We start from the raw sequence: 22,325 nt of genomic DNA, 5'->3' as shown, positions 1-22,325 counted from the left end.
TATTCAATGTCATCAGCATAGTAAAATACCGTAGCAATCGATTAAAAAATCATTTTTGTGTTCAAAAAATCACTACTCTCAATATAATGGGGCAAATTGATGTTTGAGGGCATGGATATAATCAGAAAAAACTAGACGAATAAAAAAATCATTGTTCTCAATATAGTGTATCAAATTAATATTTGAGGACATGGATATAATCAGAAGAATTAGTCGAACACATAAGACCTGGTTCTATATCATTTTGAGCTTGCATGGTCCATCATCCGGTTTGTCCCGAATTTAGTTGAAACCAGTTGAAGGACCTAGATAGCTCAAAATGACATAGAACCAGATAATATGTGTTCGTCTAGTTCTCCTGATTATATCCATACCTTCAAACAACAATTTGGCATATTATATTGAGAGCAGTGATATGAATCAAATTAATTCATAATCAAAAAATTACTACTCTCCATATAGTGTACCAAATTGATATTTAAGAACATGAATATAATCAAGAGAATCCGGGCCAAAATCAATTGAAGGACTTACATAGCTCGGAATAATATGGAACTAGATCTTATATGTTCGTCTAATTCTCCTGATTATATACATATCCTCAAATATCAATTTAGCATACTAGATTGAGAGTAGATAATTTTAATCGATTGCTACACATGTTAAAAAAATCACTACTCTGAATATAGTGTGTCAAATTGATGTTTAAGGGCATGAATATAATTAGGAAAACTAAACGAACACATAGGATTTGGTTTCATGTCATTCTAAGCTTCTAGGTCATCAGTCGATTTCGGCCAAAACTAACTAATATTCAATTCATGTTGAAAAAATCATTGTTCTCAATATAGTGTGTCAAATTAATGTTTAAGGGCATGGATATAATCATGAAAACTAGACGAACACATAGGATTTTGTTCCATCTCATTCCGACCTCTCTAGCTCCATCACTGGATATATTGGTAGTGGCAGGCATCATACTTATTACTACTATTATTTCCATACTACTCATGACATTATTATTTATTAATCAAATATGATATATTTATATTATATATTACTATTAATTTTTTTACTTGTTGGTAAAAGAATTTTATTAAGTAGCAATTAATAACTATTTTGTATTATTGATTACCTAATATTATAGAAAATTAGTAATAATTAGGTATGTGCTTATTATAGCACCTAATTGTTTAATTATAGACATTTAACACCTAATATAATTTACCATCCAATAGATTAATTTCAATAATATATTGTTTCATTATTATATTCTCTATAAAGAAATTAATAACCTATGTGAATTTAAGCCAAAAAAAAAAATAGCCCTTCTATTACTAATTAATATATAATGTACCATTAAATATTAATTTAATTAATAATCTTCATTAGCTCATGATTCACACAACCCTGCACCCTCTCTTCTGCTCCAAGAGAAATCATCTTCCTCTTCATTCCTATTCAAAGGCGAGAATCTTCCTCATCATTCCCCCTCCTGAAGATGGATTCTCTCTTTCTTCTCTCCATGCAACAAGGTTACAACAAGGCTCCAACCCAAGTATTCTCCACCACCCCTCCACCCCCCTTTTTTTTATTCATCAAGTGATAACAATATCTCGGCAAGAAATCAGCTGATTCTTAAACAAACACCAATTCCTCTTGCAATGATATTTCCATACGTTTTGATCTTATTTTCAATTTTCCAATGAACTTTGAACAGATATCCAAGATGTCGGACAAAATGTTATCGACTAGAGTTGATTCCAATCAACTCTTAGACCCACGTCAGAATCAATTGAGCTTCACAAGCTTATAGTGAATGATGATTATATTATGGATGAGGCCTTTCAGGCTATAAGATGATTTCCAGACCAATTTAGCAATTATAGGATTCTTCTCATCTTGACAACAGTTGGCAATGTTAATAAGGGTGATCTGTTGGATGCAACACATTCAGTCTACCTTTTGGTAGCCGCGCATGTGTTGAAGCATACATGAGAACCACTCTCTTCATAAAATAGAAAAGTGTTGGGATTAACATCTAGAATAGGTCTAGGTTTATTGATTGGTGTTACATGTAGATTGCAATTAGTGGTTCTTCATTATTTTCTTGCAGTTAATACCATAACATGTTTTTGTCTGTTTATCTTCATAATGCATATTACCTTTTTCATTATTCCATCATGTTGCGTGCCCTACTTCGTTTTATCTGCTAACCTTCCTTCTTTTGCCGCTCCAAGGCCATGAGAAGGAGCCTAGGACTTTAGGGCCATGAGAAGGAGCCTAGGACTTTAGTGGGTTGAGATTAGTATTCAACTAGGAGGAAGATTTGAGGAGGCTTGCCATGCTTTTGAGAATTTTATGAGATTTAAAATAATTTGTTTCTATATTTTCTTTTCTTGTTTTTTTTTTTTGATAATCTAGATGCCCAGGATTCGCCTGACTAATCGTGGAGATAGACAATCTCTCCTTGGTTCACCTATCGGATAAATATGAAGCAAAACACACTTAGCAACCGACCTCTAGGTTATTCATCTCATTTGAAATTCAAATCTTGGTCCTCCTATTGTTCCTTTGAGTGTTTTACCACTCAACAAACCATTGGGGCATGTTTCTGCATGTTTCTTTACGCTTGTAATGAGGTAAGACTATTATTAATTATGAAATTTGAATTCATCTATATAAATTTTTTTTATAGCTTAACTAGTTCCTGAAAGTGGTAATTCTGAAAACACTCATTATCTATTTCTTATACGTGCAGCTGTCATGGATGTCATGGCATGCCAATAGCCATGGCGACTGACCAAGGGTGTGATAGACAGTTATTGCTTTTAGTACAAATCTTCAACTGAAGCAGACACAATGTATGATAAATCCTAGTGTGACCTGTTTGCAACAAGAAAGAGGAATTCATCATATACACACCTCGGGAAGGCAGGGAGATAACTGCCCAAGTAGCCAGTTTGCTGTGGCAACCAAGTATGGAACAAAAGGGCATGATGAATACAATGGAAGAACACGGTTTCGAACTAATGAAGATGTATATTCAGAATTTCTCTCCTTCAAGAACTGTAAAGCAAGCAAAATACATCTATTTGATTTCAAACAAGGAGGAAAATATGTTCATAAGAAAAAAGGAAGCAACTCACAGCTTGAAGGCCTCCATATGCCATCAAAACACCATAGTAACTGCCACAGCAATCAAAATGCTATTAAGCATACAGAATTATTAATTTGCAAAAGTGTGAAATGAAACACAGTAAAATACCAGAGAGATTTACTTAATGATGTATGATTTCTGTTCTAAAATTTTGATCTGCATTGATAGAAACTCACTTCTGTACTATCTTTGATGAAGCCTTATCTCCATGACAAGGCATGGGAAACTTGGATAAGAATGGAATAACTAGGAGCTCCCCGGTAGAAGATTCTTGTTGCTTTCCTTTGCTCTTATCCCCTTTCTTACGTTTAGAATTGGAAGCAACTAAATGTGGACCCTGCAAACACCATAATTTATTCTCATGAATGAAAAATAAGAGAAAGCCATGATTGATAGTGTTTCTTTGTGTGTGTGTGTGAGTGTGAAAGAGAGATTGATGTGTTTCGCAAGAACATCGACTACACCTTTTATGCCCTATTTACTCCGACACGAAAATGGAGGGGAAAAAATACAACAATAACAACCAAACTTTTATCCCACTAAATGGGATTGGTTGTATAGATTCTCTGAATCCCCCAATTATCCTCATCTATATTTAAATGAATTTTATCCTTTTATCATTGTTAACCAACTCTTCTTTGGTCTCCTTCCTCGATTAATGGTCGTATTCGTCATAATCTCACATTGCTAACTCGCCATTTATTGATCGCTTAAATACATGTCCATACCATCTTAAATGTATTTCTCAATCTTTTCCTTCAATAGATGCAAACCCACTTTCTTTTTAATATTCTCATAACTTATCATATCCATCCTCATATGTTCGCACATCTATTTTAACATCCTTATCTCTACAACTCTCATCTTCTACTTGCGTGCTCGTTTCACAACCCAACATTCAACTTCACATAGCATAGTAGGTCTAACCATCATTTTGTAAAACTTTTTTAAAAGTTTTAGCAGTACTTTACAATCACAAAAAACATTTGATAACCTCCTCCATTTCTATTATCTTACTTATATCCTATGTAAAACATCTAAATCAACCCTTCCATCCTTTTGTAAAAAATTCTTAAATATTTTAAACTTTCGGTTACTAGTAACTCATCTCCCATCTTAAAAATTGTCAAGCTACGTCTACTGCTACTAAATTTAAATTTCATAGATTTTGTCTTTACTAAGTTTAATTCTTTAATTTCCATTGTCTCCCACCAAGATTCGAATTTAACATTTACTTTTTCATGTGTCTTATCGAGTAAAACAATGTTATTTGCAAAGTCACTATAGAAACATGGCTTAAATATGTCTGTGAGTTCAAGATATGGACTTAGAATTGATTTTCGATGTGGCCCTATTTTTATAACAATATTTCAGTTAATCAACTTAGGAGTCTTTACTCTTGTCATTACAATCTTATACATATCATTAATTATTTCAATATACACTAACACCTTTCTTTTCCATATATCCATATAATTTCTCTCGAACGTCTATAATAAGTTTTTTTTAAGTTAATAAATATCATATTTAAGTCTCTTGATACTTTTCGATCAATTGTCTAAGAAGATGTATAACTTCTATCATCGACCTTTTAAGCATGAATCCAAATATATTTTCAATCACATTGATCACGTTCCTTAATCTTTTTTCTACCACTTTTTCCTAAAGTTTCATGGTATGGCTTATTAACTTAATGCTCCTATAATTTACATGAGTTTGTATGTCTCATTTGATTTTATACAAGCGACTAAAACAGTTACCCTCCACTAATTAGGCATTTTCTTCGTTTTCAATATCTGATTGAATAACTTCGCAAGTCATTCAAAATCCTATTTTTTAGGCACTTTCATACCTCTATTAGAATATCATTTGGTCCAGTCGATTTTCCTTGTTTATCCTATTTAACGCCTATGTTACTTTTAAAAATTGAATTCTCTAATAAAAATTTAAATTTTTATATTTCTCTAACATATTTAAATTTCCTAAACTTAGTATCTGAACATTCATTAAAAAATTAATAAAAATATCTCCTTCATCGCTCTTTTATTTCTCCATCCTTCATTAGTATCCTATTGTATTCATCTTTTATGCATTATATTTGAGTAAGATCCTTTATTTTCCTCTCTTTACTATTTTATAGATATCCCTTTCCCCTTCTTTTGTATCAAGCTATTGATGCAAGCATTTGAAAGCTTCATTCTTGGCTTCACTTAATGCTCTCTTAGCTACTATATACTTTTAAAATTTTCTTCATTCATACAAGTGTAAGTAACTTATATGTTATTGTTTTCTCTTCAATGTCTCTCGTACTTCGTCATTCCAACATCAATATTCTTTATTTATAGTGTCTATCCTTTTAACTCACGAAGTATGCTCTTAGCTTTTCAAATTTGATGTCATCTTATCCCATATTATATTTGAGTTGTCATTTATTTCTCAAAATACTTGTGCTCCTAATCCTACCCTCTCATTAAAGATACTTTGCTTCCCATCCTTAACTTCCCCCATTTGATCTTAGAAGTCATGCATATTTTCTTTTTTATTGATATTATGATTGAGGCACATAACTAGGACAAGGAACGGTGAAAAAATATCATGGTGAAAAAATATCCTTAGCGAAAGGGAAGAGAAAAGTGGAGAAAAAAAGACAATGAAGGTAAATGACTAAAGAGAAAAGGAAAAGAATCCTTACGGTCATGATGAAAAGTGAACCCCGATTGCCACAACCTCTTTGCAGCAAGGCCCCTACCTCACAGCCTCACCACGAGGACGTGAACTCACAACAGCAACCTCTTAGAGACACCGCGACCTCGAGCTCACGGCCTTATGGCAATGTCGTCTCATTAAATTTCAAGTGGGGTCTTCGTTGGAAGGGCAGAAAATTGATTCCACCCAATATTGGGTGAACGAAAAAATGAGTTAAAATTAATAAGTAGATGGATTTAGAATATGTCTGTCGATTATTTTTTTAATAAGTAAATAGAGAAAAGTGTGTCAACTTGTGTGTAATCCATCTTTTCTCTCATCCGCACCTAAGAGTAAAGAGGGCATTAGCTTCGAGAGGTAAGGCAAGTCAAAGGCCTACCAGTGATATTTAAAAAAAAATGCTTTTAGGAGACATGTGAAGTGGCTAAAAGACCGAAATCTGATACAAAGCAATGAACCTCCTGCTACAAAGCAATGAACCTCATACTTATTATAATCTCTAAGTTACATTTTCTTAGTAAGAGTTATCGTTGATCGAATCAAAGAGTTCAAATGGAGAGTGCTAAGTATCTTTAGAATGGACTCTTAGAGGAGATAGAAATTAAGGTTCTAAAAGACATGTTAAGGTGACAAGAAGTCAACCCTGCATATTGTTGGGGTTGCAAGGTTGTAAAAATAGTCCCACATTGAAAACACATGGAAAATATCATGGGTTTATAAGAGAAAAGATATCTCCATTGATATGAGGTCTTTTGGGTAAAGCCTACGAGCAAAACCATGAGGACTTAGGCCAAAGTAGACAATATCATACCATTGTGGAGATATCTAAATTCTTTTCAATTCTACAATTGGTATTAGAGCCCGGACTGCCAGAAGGTTTAACCGTCAACTGTGCACAAGAGTTATGGTCTGATTGAGCCATGTGGGTACAATATTGACCTCGAACAAAGAAAGTGAAAGCTCCTATGTTCGGATCAAGAGGACCAGACGGCAGATAGAAAGTCCTAGTTGTGGCTAGGCAAGAAAATCCTAGTAGATCGGGTGGACCGAGGGACAGGAAGACCTGGTAGATCGAGGATCGGACGTGGGAAGTCTGTGGTCCTTTGTTTGAGGGGGGATTGTTGGGGTTGCAAGATTGCAAACATAGTTCCACATTGAAAAACACATGAGAAAGATCATGAGTTTATAAAAGAAAAGATATCTCCATTGATATGAGACCTTTTGGATAGAGCCCAAAAGTAAAACCATGAGGGTTTAGACCCAAAGTGGACAATATCATATCATTGTGGAGATATCTAAATTTTTTTCGATCCTACACATATATCATATACAATAGATGTCGTCATAATTAAAAGTATGAAAACAATAGTCAAATTAAAATAAACATAAACAATGACTACCATATACATCAAACTAAGCATATTAATCAATCACAAGTAAACAGTTCTAAGAAAACTCAAACTCACTATTGATTACATAGTTTGAAACCTTGTAAGCGGTCAAAATGTGTCATTTCCATAAATTACTAAAACTTAACTATGGAACATGTATGAATGAAAAAAAAAATGTCTTCGTAACCAACAAAAGCACCAAAAAAATGTCAATGAGAATTAACCATAGTCAGGACTTGAATAGCGTAACTAAATAAAGATTGTTTAGGTTAATATTTTAAAATAAGTGGGGGAATAGATAGGCCAACTAAGGTCTCAACTGGATATCTCAAATAATTCATGTTGATTAATTATGTTGATGAACATGGGGAAAAACAATAGAGCGCCATAGCTATGGTGTGTTGCAAAGTATGAAAGGGAGGCAGATTCAAGAAAAGGACACGCTAATGGAAAATCCTGTGAGATACATGTTATAATCATCAATGCCTCTAGCATAATGATATAAGCATCAAGGAACAAGAGCAGTTTGACAGTCATGAAAAACTAACTAAATTATATGATACTGTTTCAGAAACAAAAGAAACATCAAACACAATTGAACTGATTGGTACAGTTATGTTTGTTCTTTGATTCATACCATACATACAAATATGTAGATATTTATCTGTTTAAGTTTAAAAAGTCATGTAATGTGGTACTTAATTCTGTATGTTTGGTTTAGGCTTTCTGAAACAATAAAACTTAACCATACTTAAGTTAGCTTGTAAATAAAGCAATCAATCAGTAAAATACTAGATCACCAAGAGAAAATTATTTTAAGTTTAACAAGTTCACGCATTCCAAATAGAAGTTACATAAGTAGCCATAAACCATTGAGCGAAATGATATATACTAAATTGATGTAGGGCCAAGAGGCAAAGTATTAAATATAATTGACAGAAAAAAAAGGCTACTTTTTTAATATCCTCAGCTTACAAGTAAATCACAGTCATCATTCTATCCAGAGAAAACCTAACTTCAAAGATATGGGTGTTAGTATTAACCCTAGTACTAATTATGAAATGATTAACAAGGACATTTTGTATCATATTTCACTAATTAATAAAAAGTAAAGTTGGTTATTATATTTATTTCAATTCAGTGTCGAATGAGTAAGTATAATAATGTCTTAGAGTGGGAGGTTCTAGTCTACAACATATCAATTGATTAAATTGATAGTGGGATTTTGTAAATATATAGAACACTACTCTTAACTATTTCTAGTCAAGTATTAATATGCAAGGATAATATCTGTGGGCCCCTTGATTAGTAGAACACAAGAATGTTCACCAAGGTTATGCTCAAATTAGTTTATGCGGCAGTAAAGGGAGCCCACCAAGGACGAGTCAAAGTTAGGTCAAGCAGTCGACGTGGAGGTCAAGGTCAAGGTGATCAAAGGCATAGCTGTTGGTGCAAGCTACATCAGAATCAAACCTGAGTTTTGATGTTGTCAAAGATTCAAGTTAAGTCTTGTTATGATCTAACAAGTTGACTGAGTGTGCAGGATGTTTTCTCAACCGGAAAAGTCCTAGCGGGAGGCTAGGCGGAGAAATCTTAGCAGGTCGTGGAACCCAAGTGCAAGTCCAAGTGGGTCGAGGCTTGGCAGAGTGATCGAGAGGTCTGGAGGACCGAAGATCGAAGGAAAAGTTCTGGGGAGCCAATCAAGGCTGAGTGAAAAGTCCAAACTAGATCTGGAGGATCAAAGTTTGGCAGGTAGGTTGAGGTAAACAAACTGGAAGAGCGACAGTGAGGTCGGGTTCCCGTAAGAACAACCTTAGGTCGCTGATCCAACTGAAGAAACCGGGAAAGTTTCCAAGTTGAGATAAAGAACAGTTCTATTGTTCTTTTATTTCTCATTATTATACTATTGTGCTAATATCTGTGTTGCAGGTTATTTTTAACACTGTCCTGCAGGTTAAGTTGGATCGGTCGACCGAACCAAGTAAGATCATCACATAAGTCAGTTCAGCTCAGAACTAAGCCAGAATCAGTCTAGCCAGTTCATCATCACCGATCGGCAGCAAAGGAAAGAAGGGATGATCGGTCGACCGAACCCATGGATCGGTCGACCAATTCAATCAACATTAAAGCTGCATTAAATCAAGATCACGGCAGATTCTGACGAACAAGGAAAAGGCTTGTTCGGTCGACCGAAAAAGGGGTTCGGTCGACTGAATCATTAAAGACCAGTAAATGCAAAAGATCGAGCCAGCTTCGAACTTCAGCCAAGAAGGAAGGGAGCGGGTTCGGTCGACCGAACCTCCAGTACACCTATAAATTCAGACTCGAAGACAGAGGCTAGTATAACTTTCTGATCAATTCTTGTGCGACTTTGCAAGCTGCTCACGCTACTCATCTTCGTCAGCTCAGCAAGCAACATCGTCCGTAGTACCGACCTAAGCTTCATCTGCAATACATTGTCGGTATAATTTAATTAAAGCTTGCTTTGTACTTTTATTTAAGCAAGATAGTAGGGTGTTACTATCTTGCTCCATTGTACGATTCACTTCTTTCCGAGGATTTCAGAAAGAAGGATTATAGTGTTTTGCCCATCGGTGCGGTCAAGGACCGCAGGCCTTCGAGTAGGAGTCGAGCTAGGCTCCGAACGAAGTAACCGAATTGTGTCTCTTTCTTATTTCCGCTGCACGACTTTGATTTCAAAAGGGTAAAAGAAAAGTTTTAAACGCGCGATATTCACCCCCCCCTCTATCGCTTCAAACGATCTATCAATTGGTATCAGAGCCGATTAGCTCTGAATATTCTTAACCGATTTTCAAAGCATTTTTAAAACTTTTTCTTTTCTGTTAGAAATATTTTTTTTATTCTATTTTCTTCTCAAGCACTACTAATCCCAAGACAAGAGTCTTGGAAATATTTCTCTTAATTTTTTCTTGCAAGGATGATGAACTCATATCAAGAAGGCTATAGTACGGTCCGACCTCCACTATTCAAAGGAAAAAATTTCAGTTACTGGAAGAATAGGATGGAGTGCTACTTAAAGTCCGACATTGAGCTTTGGTTCACAGTTTTGAAAGGCTATATTCCCCCAACGAAGGACGGAACAACCCTAGAACCAGAAGAATGGACTCCTCAAATGGTCAAGAAGGCACAACTGAACTACAAAGCAATCAATATCATTCAGTGCGGACCATAGTTATCAAAAGCGCGAGGTGCAAAAAAGCGCTCAAGGGTCTTGGGGCTTAAAGCGCAAAGCGCAAGGCGAAGCGCGGGCTTTACGGAAAAAAGCGTAATAAACAATAGGACTCTTATATTTATTAAAAATCTTTCAAAATGTCTTTGAAAATCCAAATAACCATAAACAAATATTCTTTGATGAAGTTGTAGATTATTGAAAATCACAAGTCTTTGAAAATATAATAGAGGAAATATCAAATATCAAAATAATCATCTTCTTCATCTTCATTGTCCAAATCTACGTCATCAGCTCCATCACTTGATTTGTATCCATCAGTATCCTCTTCTTCAGTTTCATCATCAAGATTAATTTCTTCTTCATTAACAAGACTAGTTTGAGCTGAAGATAGTTTCTTTTTGATCATGCAGATAACGATGCCCCTTAAGAAGATGCATTTCGAGATCGAAGCCATATGCACTTTCACCAACCCGATGCTCGTGCTACATCACTCCAACGCAAATCTTCACCTTCAAGACAAAATCATTATCATTGTCTTTATCACTGTCATCCAATTTACCCAACAACCATTCATTACTATCATCTATCTCTGACAAAGTAATAGGATCAATTTTGTCTCGCATGTCATATCTTCTCCTCAAAGCTCTATTGTACTTGATATATACCAAATCATTCAATCGTTGTTGAGACAACCTATTTCTTTTCTTAGAATGTATCTACAAAACAAAATTAAAAAGTAAAAGGTTAAGTTCATAATATAAATTTTAATATGTATAAAAAAAATTCCAACTTACATGTTCAAAAACACTCCAATTACGTTCACAGCCTGAAGAAGAGCATGTGAGGTTTAAAATCTTCATTGCAAATGTTTTTAATTCAGGAGTTGATGCACCATAAGAAGACCACCAATCAACTTAAAATACAAAAACATATAAATTATAAGATTAACTTTTTTACCATCCAATATTAATATTGCATAATCTATTATTTATAAATTTACCTGGTGATTTTAAAGTTCTTTGTCGGATAGCCATTGGCAAACCAAAAAGTCCTTCTGCTTTCTTGTATTTTTCCAATTGATTCGTGATCTTATCTTGTAAATCCTCACCTCTCACTAATCTGAATATGCACTTGTACAAACCTTCCATCACTTCTGTATCATTTTCTATATCAGAGTTTGAGTAAAAACACTCTGGATTCAAGAAATATCCAGCTGCGTGCAAAGGTCGATGGAGTTGAATGTTCCATCTTTTGTCAATGAGTTCAAAAATGCTACGATATTTCTCTTCATTATTGTTAAATGACGCAACGATAGCTTCTTTGGCCCTGTCCATTGACTCATAAATATAACCCATAGGAGACCTTTTTTCACCATCTACCAGCCGTAATACTTTCACCAATGGGCCACCAACCTTTAATGCAAAAATCATATTTTTCCAAAAAGAAGGCATCAATATCACTTCTGCTACACGTTTTCCTGCAACCTCCTTAGAAAATCGACTATTTGCCCACTTTTCAGATGTAAACATTTTTCTCAGATTTGCTTGTTGTACATGAAATCGCTTTAATGTTAAAAAAGCGGTTGTAAAACGTGTCTTTGCGGTTCTTACCATGTCTCTCTGTCCAGTAAACTCTCTCATCATGCTCAATACTTGTGGTCGGTTGTAAATATAACCATTAACCATCAACGCTCGTTCATGCAATTTTCTGAGATGAGGAATTTTGAATATATCCTCGAGCAACAAATCTAAACAATGAGCTGCACAGGGTGTCCAGTACAAGTGTGGAAATCGGTTTTCCAAAAGACGACCTGAAAAACAAATAAATTTAATAAAAAAATAATAAAAATATAATTCAATTATAATTGAAACTTGAAAGTAACAAAAATTTAAAATATTACCTGCACTGACATTGCAGCTTGCATTATCTGTTACAATTTGAACCACATTTTTTTCTCCAATGCGATACATAAATTTAGAGAGTAACTCAAACATCTTGTCCGCTGTGTGAGAATAGCCTGAAGCATCAACTGATTCGACAAATACATTTCCTTTGGGACCATTCACCAAAAAATTTATAAGAGTCCTACCCTTTTTATCGATCCATCCATCTACCATGATTATGCACCCAAACTTAGCATGATCTTCTTCATGGGATTTGAGAAGCAAGTTCGTATTTGTCAACTCCTTCTTCAAATACTTAACCCTCACTTCATGATATGATGGAGGTTTCATCCCCGATCCAAATTGTCCAATAGCTTCAATACAAGTCTCAAAAGAATCATATTTTACAGCATTGAAGGGAATTCCAGCATCATACATCCATCTTGCAAATTTCTCAACTGCAATATCTCTTAACTTCTTTTTATTTTCATCAAATTGTCCTTTATTTTTTGCACGTCTTTGCTTGACAATTTCATCGACATCTTTCATAAAATAAAGGTTAATAGGTCCAATTTGTTTACACTTTTTACCTTGGACCGTAGGATGGTTGCTTGAATCAGATATTGGTCGTTTCCCTTTCACTTTAGTTTGATGATCATCTTCTTCATGTTCCTCCAAATCTTCCAAATTATCAACATCATCAGAATGAGGAATTTCATCCATTTGATTCTTCAAATTAGTCTTTTTTTGCATGAACTCTCTAATTTCTTCTTTAACATGCTCGGGACATTTCGGACAAGCTTTTACATTTCTATTGCCTCCAACTAAATGTAGCTTGTGTCGATAAATTCCACCATTTGTTATTTTACTACAGAAAATACAACCAACAACATTTGGGTTTTTAGGATCCGAACATGTTGCATAATTCCAAACAATATCCTTTCGAGTTGATGGAGTTGTTGTATTTGACATGGTTAAGAATCAATACTGCTGAAAATGAAAACAATAATAATGATCAATCAATAAATAAAATAAAAAACAGGAAAAAAAAAATTAATTATAGAATATAGAATACAAATCTGATTTATATGAATTAAAAAATTTAGTAGTTTTTTAAATTTAAAATTTATTTTTTATATATTTAAAATTTTAAATCTAATTAATACAATTTAAAAAATTTGTTTATTTTAAATATATTTTTTATGTATTTAAATTTTAATTCTGATTTACTGATTTATTTGAAATTTGAATTAATATTTTTTTATTTTAAATAAATTTTGTATATATTTAAATCTGATTTATATAAATTAATTAGATTTTTATATTTAAAATATATTTTTTATATATTTAAATCTAATTAATAAAATCTATCAGATTTTTATATTTTAATTTTTTAAAATTTTTTTATGTATTTAAATTTTAAAACTAATTTACTGATTTATTTGAATTAATAAAATTTTTTAATATATTTTTTATATATTTAAATATGATTTATATAAATTAATTAGTTTTTTTATATTTTAAATATATTTTTTATAAATTTTAAATCTGATTTATATTAATTAATAAACTTTATTAGTTTTTTATATTTTAAATATATTTTTAATAATTTTTAAATCTGATTTATATTAAGTAATAAAAATTATTAGATTTTTTTAATTTAAATATAATTTTATATATTTTATTGGGATAATTTAATTAGGCTTTATAAAACCTATTCGAAATACCCTATTTAAGTGAGGAGTTCTTTAATTTAATTAAATGCAAAAAAAAAAAAACAAAAACAAAATTTGACGCTGTGCTATAGGGCTCGCGCCCGACCGCGACACCGTCGCGGCACCGGAACTGTCGCAAGACGCTGCCGGCGACGCCAAAGGCGTCCGGCGATGATGCCGGAGCTGTTGGAGGAGTCCGACGATGCTTCCGGCGCCGCCGGAGGCATCCAGAGCCGCCGGAGGCATCGCGGGTCGCTGCCGCTGGTGCTGCTGGAATCGTCTCGCGGTGCTGGAAGCTTCGCTGGATGCCTCTGATGGCGCCGGAAGCGTCGCCGGACGCCGGAGAAGCTTCCGACGGCAGGATTTCACCGAAGAAGCTTTTAATTTTCACAGGAAGAAACGAAGCAAGGAAAAGACGACGAAGCTTACCTGGAAGGGACGATCGCGACGTGAGGAAGACGAAGAGGCAGCAGCGATTTAAAGCAGAATAGCAGATGAACATTAATGAGGTTGTTTAGGGCTTTAAACTTATAAACAAAACAAATCAAAAAAAAAAAAAAGGAAAGTAGAGAAAGTTTCGCGACGCGCAACGAAGCGCACGCTTCTTGGAAGGCTTGCGCTTCCGAGTTCACAGAAGCGAGCCGCCTTCGCCTCGCTGCGCCTCGCGCTTAAGCGAGTGAAGCGACCGCTTTTTACAACTATGGTGCGGACTCACGATGGAGGAATTGAATAGAGTTGGTCCCTACGACAACGCCAAAGAATTGTGAGAATCGATAGTAAAACTACACGAAGGAACGGACGACTCGAAGGTAAACAAACGAGATCTACTTTTAAATAATTTGTTAAATATAAAAATGTTTCCTGGAGAGACGGCCTCGCAACTACACGCTCGACTAAAGGACATCCTCAACAGTCTTCACCTGATCGGACACAATCTTGAAAATCGCGACACAATAAGGTACGCTCTGAACGCCTTTCCGAGGAATGCTTTGTGGGCATCAATTGTAGATGCCTACAAAGTTTCTAAGGATCTTTCAATTCTTAAGTTAGACGAGTTATTCTGTGAATTAGAACTACACAAGCAATCTAACATGAGCCATGGCGAGAAAGGTGTGGCTTTGTATGCAGGGACGAGCAAGGAGGCAAAATCAAAAACGAAGATCGAGTCTGAAAGCGAGTCAGACTCAGACTCAACAAACGAAGAAGAATTAGTCAATATGGTCCGAAGGTTATTGACAAAGAAGAAGTTCAGAAGAAGCACCAAAAAGACTCCACTGAACCAAATCCAAAACAAATCAGAAATGATTTGTTATGGATGCAACAAGAAGGGGCATTTCAAAAACGAATGCCCAAATCGAAAAGAAGATAGATCAAAATCAACAAGACGGAAGAAGGCACTTCAAGCAACATGGGACGAAACTTCTTCCGACGGATCCAACGCGGAACAAACGAAGCACTCGAGCCATCTTGCATTTATGGCAAGAAACGAAGATTCCGACTCCGAGTCAGACGAAGAGTACGAATCCGAGAACAACATCGAGTCCGAGGAAGATTGCGGATCCGGAGATCCTAATATGGTAACAATTTATTCTAAGTCAAATTTGCTTAAAGTAGTTAAATGTCTGTTTAAAAAATTAGCAAAATCGGAAAAACAAAATAACTTGTTACTTAAGGAAATAGACCACCTTAAGCAACAAGTTAACTTAAGTGACTCGACTAACCAAGTTCAAGTCGGAACTTCAACTCAAGTTGAAAATTTTGAGGAAGAAAATTCCGACTTGAAAAGTCAAGTCGAGCGACTCAAGAAAACGTTGGAAAAGTTCGAAATGGGATCCAAGTGTCTAAATATGGTACTTGGATCGCAACGAGCTGTGTACAACAAATCGGGACTTGGCTATAAACCAAACAAAACAAACAAATCATACATGTCTCTAATTAGTCAAAATGTTAGAAGTCAAGTCCAAGCATGGGTTCAAACAAAACACTTAATCAAACCAATTAAACCAAACCACTACTTGGTCCCTAAGAGTCAAATCCATTACTTAGATAGACCTTATCTAAGCTATGACTCAAGGGGAGCAATTAGAAAAACAATCCAACCAACTTGATTAAACAAAACTCAATACTTAGGACTAGGTTCATTTCTGCTTAGAACGGTTAGAAGAAAAAGGTTTACCAAACCCTAACAACATAGCACCGGAATGGATTGGGATGATAGTACGTCAAGGAAACTTTGTCGAAGGCATGTCTAGGCTGAATATGGAATTCTACCTAGTGCACTAGACTTAGTGGATCTGATCGAAGCTACCCCAGTCAAACATGGGCTAGTTAGACCAAAATTTAGTATTAAGTTTTTTGGGCGGGAACAATTTGGAAAACATTCAGCAAGTGGTCTAATGATATCCAAGTAGGTCGTATGTCTCGCCACTGAACTGAAAGCTTATCCTTATAAAGCCTGCTTGATTAACCCAAAGCTAAATTTGAATCTACCATGGGTTCAATAATCTTTTTCAATTAATTATTCAAATCTAATCAAATTCAATTAATTATCAAACCTAATTCAAACCTAATCAAATTAAATTAATTTTAAACTTATTTTAAAACTATTTTTTTAAATTATTTAAACTTATTTAAAAAAAATTAATTTAAACTTATTAAAATTATTTTAAACTTTATTTAAACTTATTAAAATTATTTTAAACTTATTTTAAAACTATTTTTTAAATTATTTAAACTTATTTAAAAAAATTAATTTAAACTTATTAAAATTATTTTAAACTTTATTTAAACTTATTAAAATTATTTTAAACTTATTTAAAACTATTTCTTTAAATTATTTAAACTTATTTAAAAAATTAATTTAAACTTATTAAAATTATTTTAAACTTTATTTAAACTTATTAAAATTATTTAAACTTATTTAAAAAAAATTTAATTTAAACTTATTAAAATTATTTTAAACTTTATTTAAACTTATTAAAATTATTTTAAACTTTATTTAAACTTATTAAAATTATTTAAACTTATTTAAAAAAATTTTAATTTAAACTTATTAAAATTATTTTAAACTTTATTTAAACTTATTAAAATTATTTTAAACTTATTTAAAAAATTAATTTAAACTTATTAAAATTATTTTAAACTTTATTTAAACTTAATTAAAATTATTTTAAACTTATTTAAAAAATTAATTTAAACTTTATTTAAACATATTAAAATTATTTTAAACTTATTTCAACTTATTTTAAACTAATTAAAAATATTTTAAACTTAATTCAAACTTAATTAAAAATTAATTTAAACTTAATTAAAAATTAATTATAAACCTATTTTAAAAAAAAAACTCTAAATGTTCCGTCGACTGGACCAAGGTTCGATCGACCGAACTAACATTAACACAAACCGAACCAACGTTGAATTTATCACACAAATTCAATTGATCGGTCGACCGAACCCTTGATCAGTCGACCGATCACCCTCTATATAAACAGATTCAGGGAACCCATACAACTCATCCAACACATTCCTCTCTTCTTCTACCTCTTATTTTGTTCGCCGATCCCAGCTTCTCTCCGTTCGAAAATGCCTCGGTAACTTCCTTTTATTCCTTTTAATATTTTTGCGCAAGTTATTTATTACATTTTATTCTTATTTTTCTAGTGAGAAAAGTAGAGCTATTGCACAAAGAAAAGCTAGCTCTCTTAATCTCAGCCAAGACCCTAAGTTCTCTACCAAAGAATTGCGTCAAACCTTTCCTAATAAGAAATTTAAAGTGATAGGAACGCGGTGCCTAGATCTTCAATTTTATCAAACTTTTTGTCCTGAGGTCGTAGACATCACACAGCACTTTCAACTAGACAGCATTCTGTTTTGTCGTCATGCATATAATCCTATTTTGTGTTCTGAGTTTTATCATAATCTATGTGAACTTGATCTCCATCATTATAGGACTAAAGTTGCTACTCGAGATATGTTATTTGATCTGGACATGTTCCTTCGATTTCTACGGATCCGACCTTCGGTCAACCGTATCTTTTTTAGTGCTCCCTTCCCGATCCGTTACCTGCTCCTTTCTCTCATCTGACTCTAGACCTCATGTATGCTGACTTCTTTGAGGGGCCTCGTCCTAAAAGATGTCAATTGTACCCCTTAGTCCAAAAGACAACTCTTTTTATAAGATGATCGTGTCTTGCATTTATCCTTTATCATCTAGAGATCAGGGCGTTTTGCGACCAGTTCATCTTTTTCTGATGTACGCCCTTAGACATAGATTAGACTTTGACTTAGGTCACTGGGTATTCAGATCTATCATTTACTATTCAGGGTACAGCACTTCATTTAAGGTTCATATGATTCAGTGTCATGTCCTCACTGCTTATATTGCCAATCTCGGAGTAGGGGTTCATCGAGGCGAGTTGATTGAGTTGTCTGACTTTGATCTTGTCGGGGTTAGGCAATTATCCTTGGCTGGGATTAAGACTAGCGCCGAAGGGCTTGTGTACAAACGAATTCATCCATACTACATCCCACCAGCTATCGACGACCCTATTGATGAGGATGATCTGGTCCCTGTTACTGCGCCTCCTCCTGTGGTTATTGATCCTGGATTTGCCATGACACCCTTCTTTGATTTTCCTCAAAGCAGTTCATATGCTCCTCCTCCTCCAACTAGTGACTTCTTTACCCGTCTGCGAGATGATATTTTTAGTCACTTTGACTCCTTGGAAACAAAAATGGACGATCAGTACAGCTCTCTTCAGGGACAACTTGCTGATTTTCGTCAGGACATGATGAACCGTACTGATGCCTTACAGAAGGAGCAGCAGAGGATTTTTGATTATCTGAGAGATGATGAGGACGAGGATGAGTGATTTCAGGATTTATCTTTTATGACTTATTGAATCTATTACCTAACTTAGATTATGACTATGCTTAATCTTTATTGTTTTTCAGTCTTTAGTAGCTCTTAATAATTTTTTGTAAAATAGGTTCTTTGATTTTGAAAATTATTACTTAATTTATTTTTCAAATTTATTTTTGTAAAAATTCCCATTTAAAAATTTTTTCAAAATTCTTTGAAATTATTTTTCATTTTCTGGAATAGCCTAGGTCTTACCGTAGAATTGCATGATCCTATAGTTCTAGGAGCTAGCATCTCACAAGGACAGTAGGATCCCTTGTTTGTAAACTTAGAATGGGTGAGATACTTAGGTCTTAGCCCTAGATTTCAGATGCTTATGTCAGTGCATCGCTATAAATCTGGACTTTAAAAACATATATTGATTAATTTGAGTTAACTAGCTGGTAAAAACCTGATTAGTACTAAATACTCAAATTGACCAACCTGAGTCAAATTGCTACTATCTTGTGATAGCTAGTTTTGGACAAGGGTTGGACATTTCATCATAAGAATAATTTTTCCTTAGTTTTTCTATATCCATGCTTGGACTTTAGGGATTTGTCAATTTTAGGAGGAGCTTCAAAACAAGATACTATTTTGATCAAATTATTTTCAAAATATTTTTTTCTTTCAAAATATCTTTTTCAAAATATTTAAAAATATATATATATATTCTTTTCAAAAATATTTTTTTTCAAAATATTTTTTTCTTTTCAAAATGATTTTCAAATTTCAAAGTATATTTTTCATAATGTTGTTTAAAAAATTCATTTTTTTCAAAATATTTTTTTTTCTTTTCAAAATGATTTTTAAATTTCAAAGTATATTTTTCATAATATTGTTTAGAAAATTCATTCTTTTCAAAATATTTCCTTTTTTTCAAAATGTTTTTCAAAATTCAAAGTATATTTTTCATAATGTTGTTTTAAAATTTTATTCTTTTCAAAACTTCAAATATTTTAATTTTCAAAATATCTTTCAAACTTTATTCTTTTCAACATGTTTTTGAAATTCTTGATTTAGTATATTTTTAATGTTTTTCTAAATATTAGTAAATTCATTGATAAGACTTTTCAAAATTTACTTGGTTTTTGGTTCTGCCCCTATTTTTGATGTGTGTCAAAGGGGGAGAGATAGTGAATTCAGGGGGAGTTAGTTAACTCAAAGGGAAAACTTAAAAGTTAAATTGTTAGTTTATTTACTTGTTGCTTATTTTTAACTTAACTTTGAACCTTTATTGTCAAACATCAAAAAGGGGGAGATTGTTGGTGCAACTACACCAGAATCAAACCTGAATTTTAATGTTGTTAAAGGTTCAAGTTAAGTCTTGTTATGATCTAACAAGTTGACTGAGCATGCAGGATGTTTTCTCAACCGAGAAAGTCCTAGCTGGAGGCTAGGCGGAGAAATCTTAGCAAGTCGTGGAACCTAGGTGCAAGTCCAAGTGGGTCGAGGCTTGGCAGAGTGATCGAGAGGTCTGGAGGACCGAAGATCGAAGGAAAAGTCCTGGGGAGCCGATCAAGGCTGAGTGAAAAGTCCAAACTAGATCTGGAGGATCAAAGTTTAGCAGGTAGGTTGAGGTAAACAAACTGGAGGAGCGACAGTGAGGTCGGGTTCCCGAAGGAACAACCTTAGGTCGCTGATCCAACTGAAGAAACCGGGAAGGTTTCCAAGTTGAGATCAAGAACAGTTCTACTGTTCTTTTATTTCTCATTATTATACTATTGTGCTAATATCTGTGTTGCAGGTTGTTTTGGTCTAACATCTGTGTTGCAGGTTATTTTTAACACTGTCCTGCAGGTTAAGCTAGATCGGTCGACTGAACCAGAGGATCGGTCGACCGAACCAAGTAAGATCATCACATAAGTCAGTTCAGATCAGAACTAAGCCAGAATTAGATCAAAGCCGAATCGGTCGACCAAAAAGTAAGATCGGTCGACCGAACCTAGTGACTCAGCAAAGCCAGCTTATCATCACCAATCAACAGCAAAGGAAAGATGGGTAGATCGGTCGACCGTACCCAGAGGTCGGTCGACCGATCCAATTAACATTAAAGCTGCATTAAATCAAGATCACGGCAGATTCTGACGAACAAGGAAAAGGCTTGTTCGGTCGACCGAAAATGGGGTTCGGTCGACCGAATCATTAAAGACCAGTAAATGCAAAAGATCGAGCCAGCTTCGAACTTTAGCCAGGAAGGAAGGGAGTGGGTTCGGTCGACCGAACAGTGGGATCGGTCGACCAAACCTCCAGTACACTTATAAATTCAGACTTGAAGACAGAGGCCAATATAACTTTCTGATCAATTCTTGTGCGACTCTGCAAGCTGCTCACGCTACTCATCTTCGTCAGCTCAGCAAGCAACATCGTCCGTAGTACCGACTTAAGCTTCATCTGCAATACATTGTCGGTATAATTTAATTAAAACTTGCTTTGTACTTTTATTTAAGCAAGATAGTAGGGTGTTACTATCTTGCTCCATTGTACGATTCACTTCTTTCCGAGGATTTCGGAAAGAAGGATTATAGTGCTTTGCCCATCGGTGCGGTCAAGGACCGCGGGCCTTCGAGTAGGAGTCGAGCTAGGCTCCGAACGTAGTAACCGAATTGTGTCTCTTTCTTATTTCCGCTGCACGACTTTGATTTCAAAAGAGTAAAAGAAAAGTTTTAAACGCGCGATATTCCCCCCCCCCCCCCCCCTCTATCGCTTCAAACGATCTATCAATAGCATCGCTGGGTCACCAAAGTTGGCCGAGCGAAAGGAGGGCCCACTCAGCCCGACCAAACCGGTCCTCCAACTAGGCGTGGCAACACCCCGATAGTCGAACGGCCAAAGAGAGGAGAACAGATGTGCACGATGGTGACGACCAATAATGTGATGAGTCAATAAAGAGAGCCCACTAAAGACGAGTCAAAGGTAGGTCAAGTGGCCGACGTGGAGGTCAACGTTAAGGCGGTTAAAGGCATAGGATCACTGGGTCACCAAGGTTGGCCGAACGAAAAGAGGGCCCGCTCAACCCGACCAGACCGGTCTTCCGACTGGGCATTGGCAACACCCCGATAATCCGACGACCAAAGAGAGGAGAACAGATGTGCGCAATGGTGACAACCAATTGAGAGTCAGTCCGACCGGGCCTCAATCTACCAAGTTGAGCGACCGCAGAGAAGAATAGCCTCGAGCGACCGGGCAAGGAATCCAAGCCAAGCGGCTACCTCGCTCGATCAAACAGTGGGACTCCTTGCTTAACTCATTGTATCCTTCTGAGAGTCAATACTGCTGACAACAGGGTATGGTCAGCCGACAAATCGTACGACGAAAACTTCCAACTATCACGTCAGGATTTACACACCCTGTTAAGGAAAGGTGTTAGGGACATT

General features: G+C 34.8%; 1 protein-coding gene across 2 annotated transcripts in view; it reads right to left on the bottom strand.

Annotated features, from left to right (window-relative positions):
* LOC122009856 overlaps nucleotides 1-22,325 on the bottom strand; it is a 93,928-nt gene that overhangs the window by 50,501 nt on the left and 21,102 nt on the right. For both annotated transcript variants that reach the window (XM_042566167.1, XM_042566169.1), the window contains exons 12-14: nucleotides 3,337-3,497; nucleotides 3,150-3,189; nucleotides 2,926-3,069 (exon numbers count right to left, since the gene is read on the bottom strand). In XM_042566167.1, coding sequence (XP_042422101.1) covers nucleotides 2,926-3,069; nucleotides 3,150-3,189; nucleotides 3,337-3,497 — 345 coding nt within the window. The remainder of the gene's footprint in view (nucleotides 1-2,925; nucleotides 3,070-3,149; nucleotides 3,190-3,336; nucleotides 3,498-22,325) is intronic.

This window comes from Zingiber officinale, chromosome 8A (assembly GCF_018446385.1).
Source record: "Zingiber officinale cultivar Zhangliang chromosome 8A, Zo_v1.1, whole genome shotgun sequence".
Taxonomy (NCBI): domain Eukaryota; kingdom Viridiplantae; phylum Streptophyta; class Magnoliopsida; order Zingiberales; family Zingiberaceae; genus Zingiber; species Zingiber officinale.
Note: the sequence above shows the minus strand (reverse complement) of the source record. Positions and strands in the feature narration are given on the sequence as shown.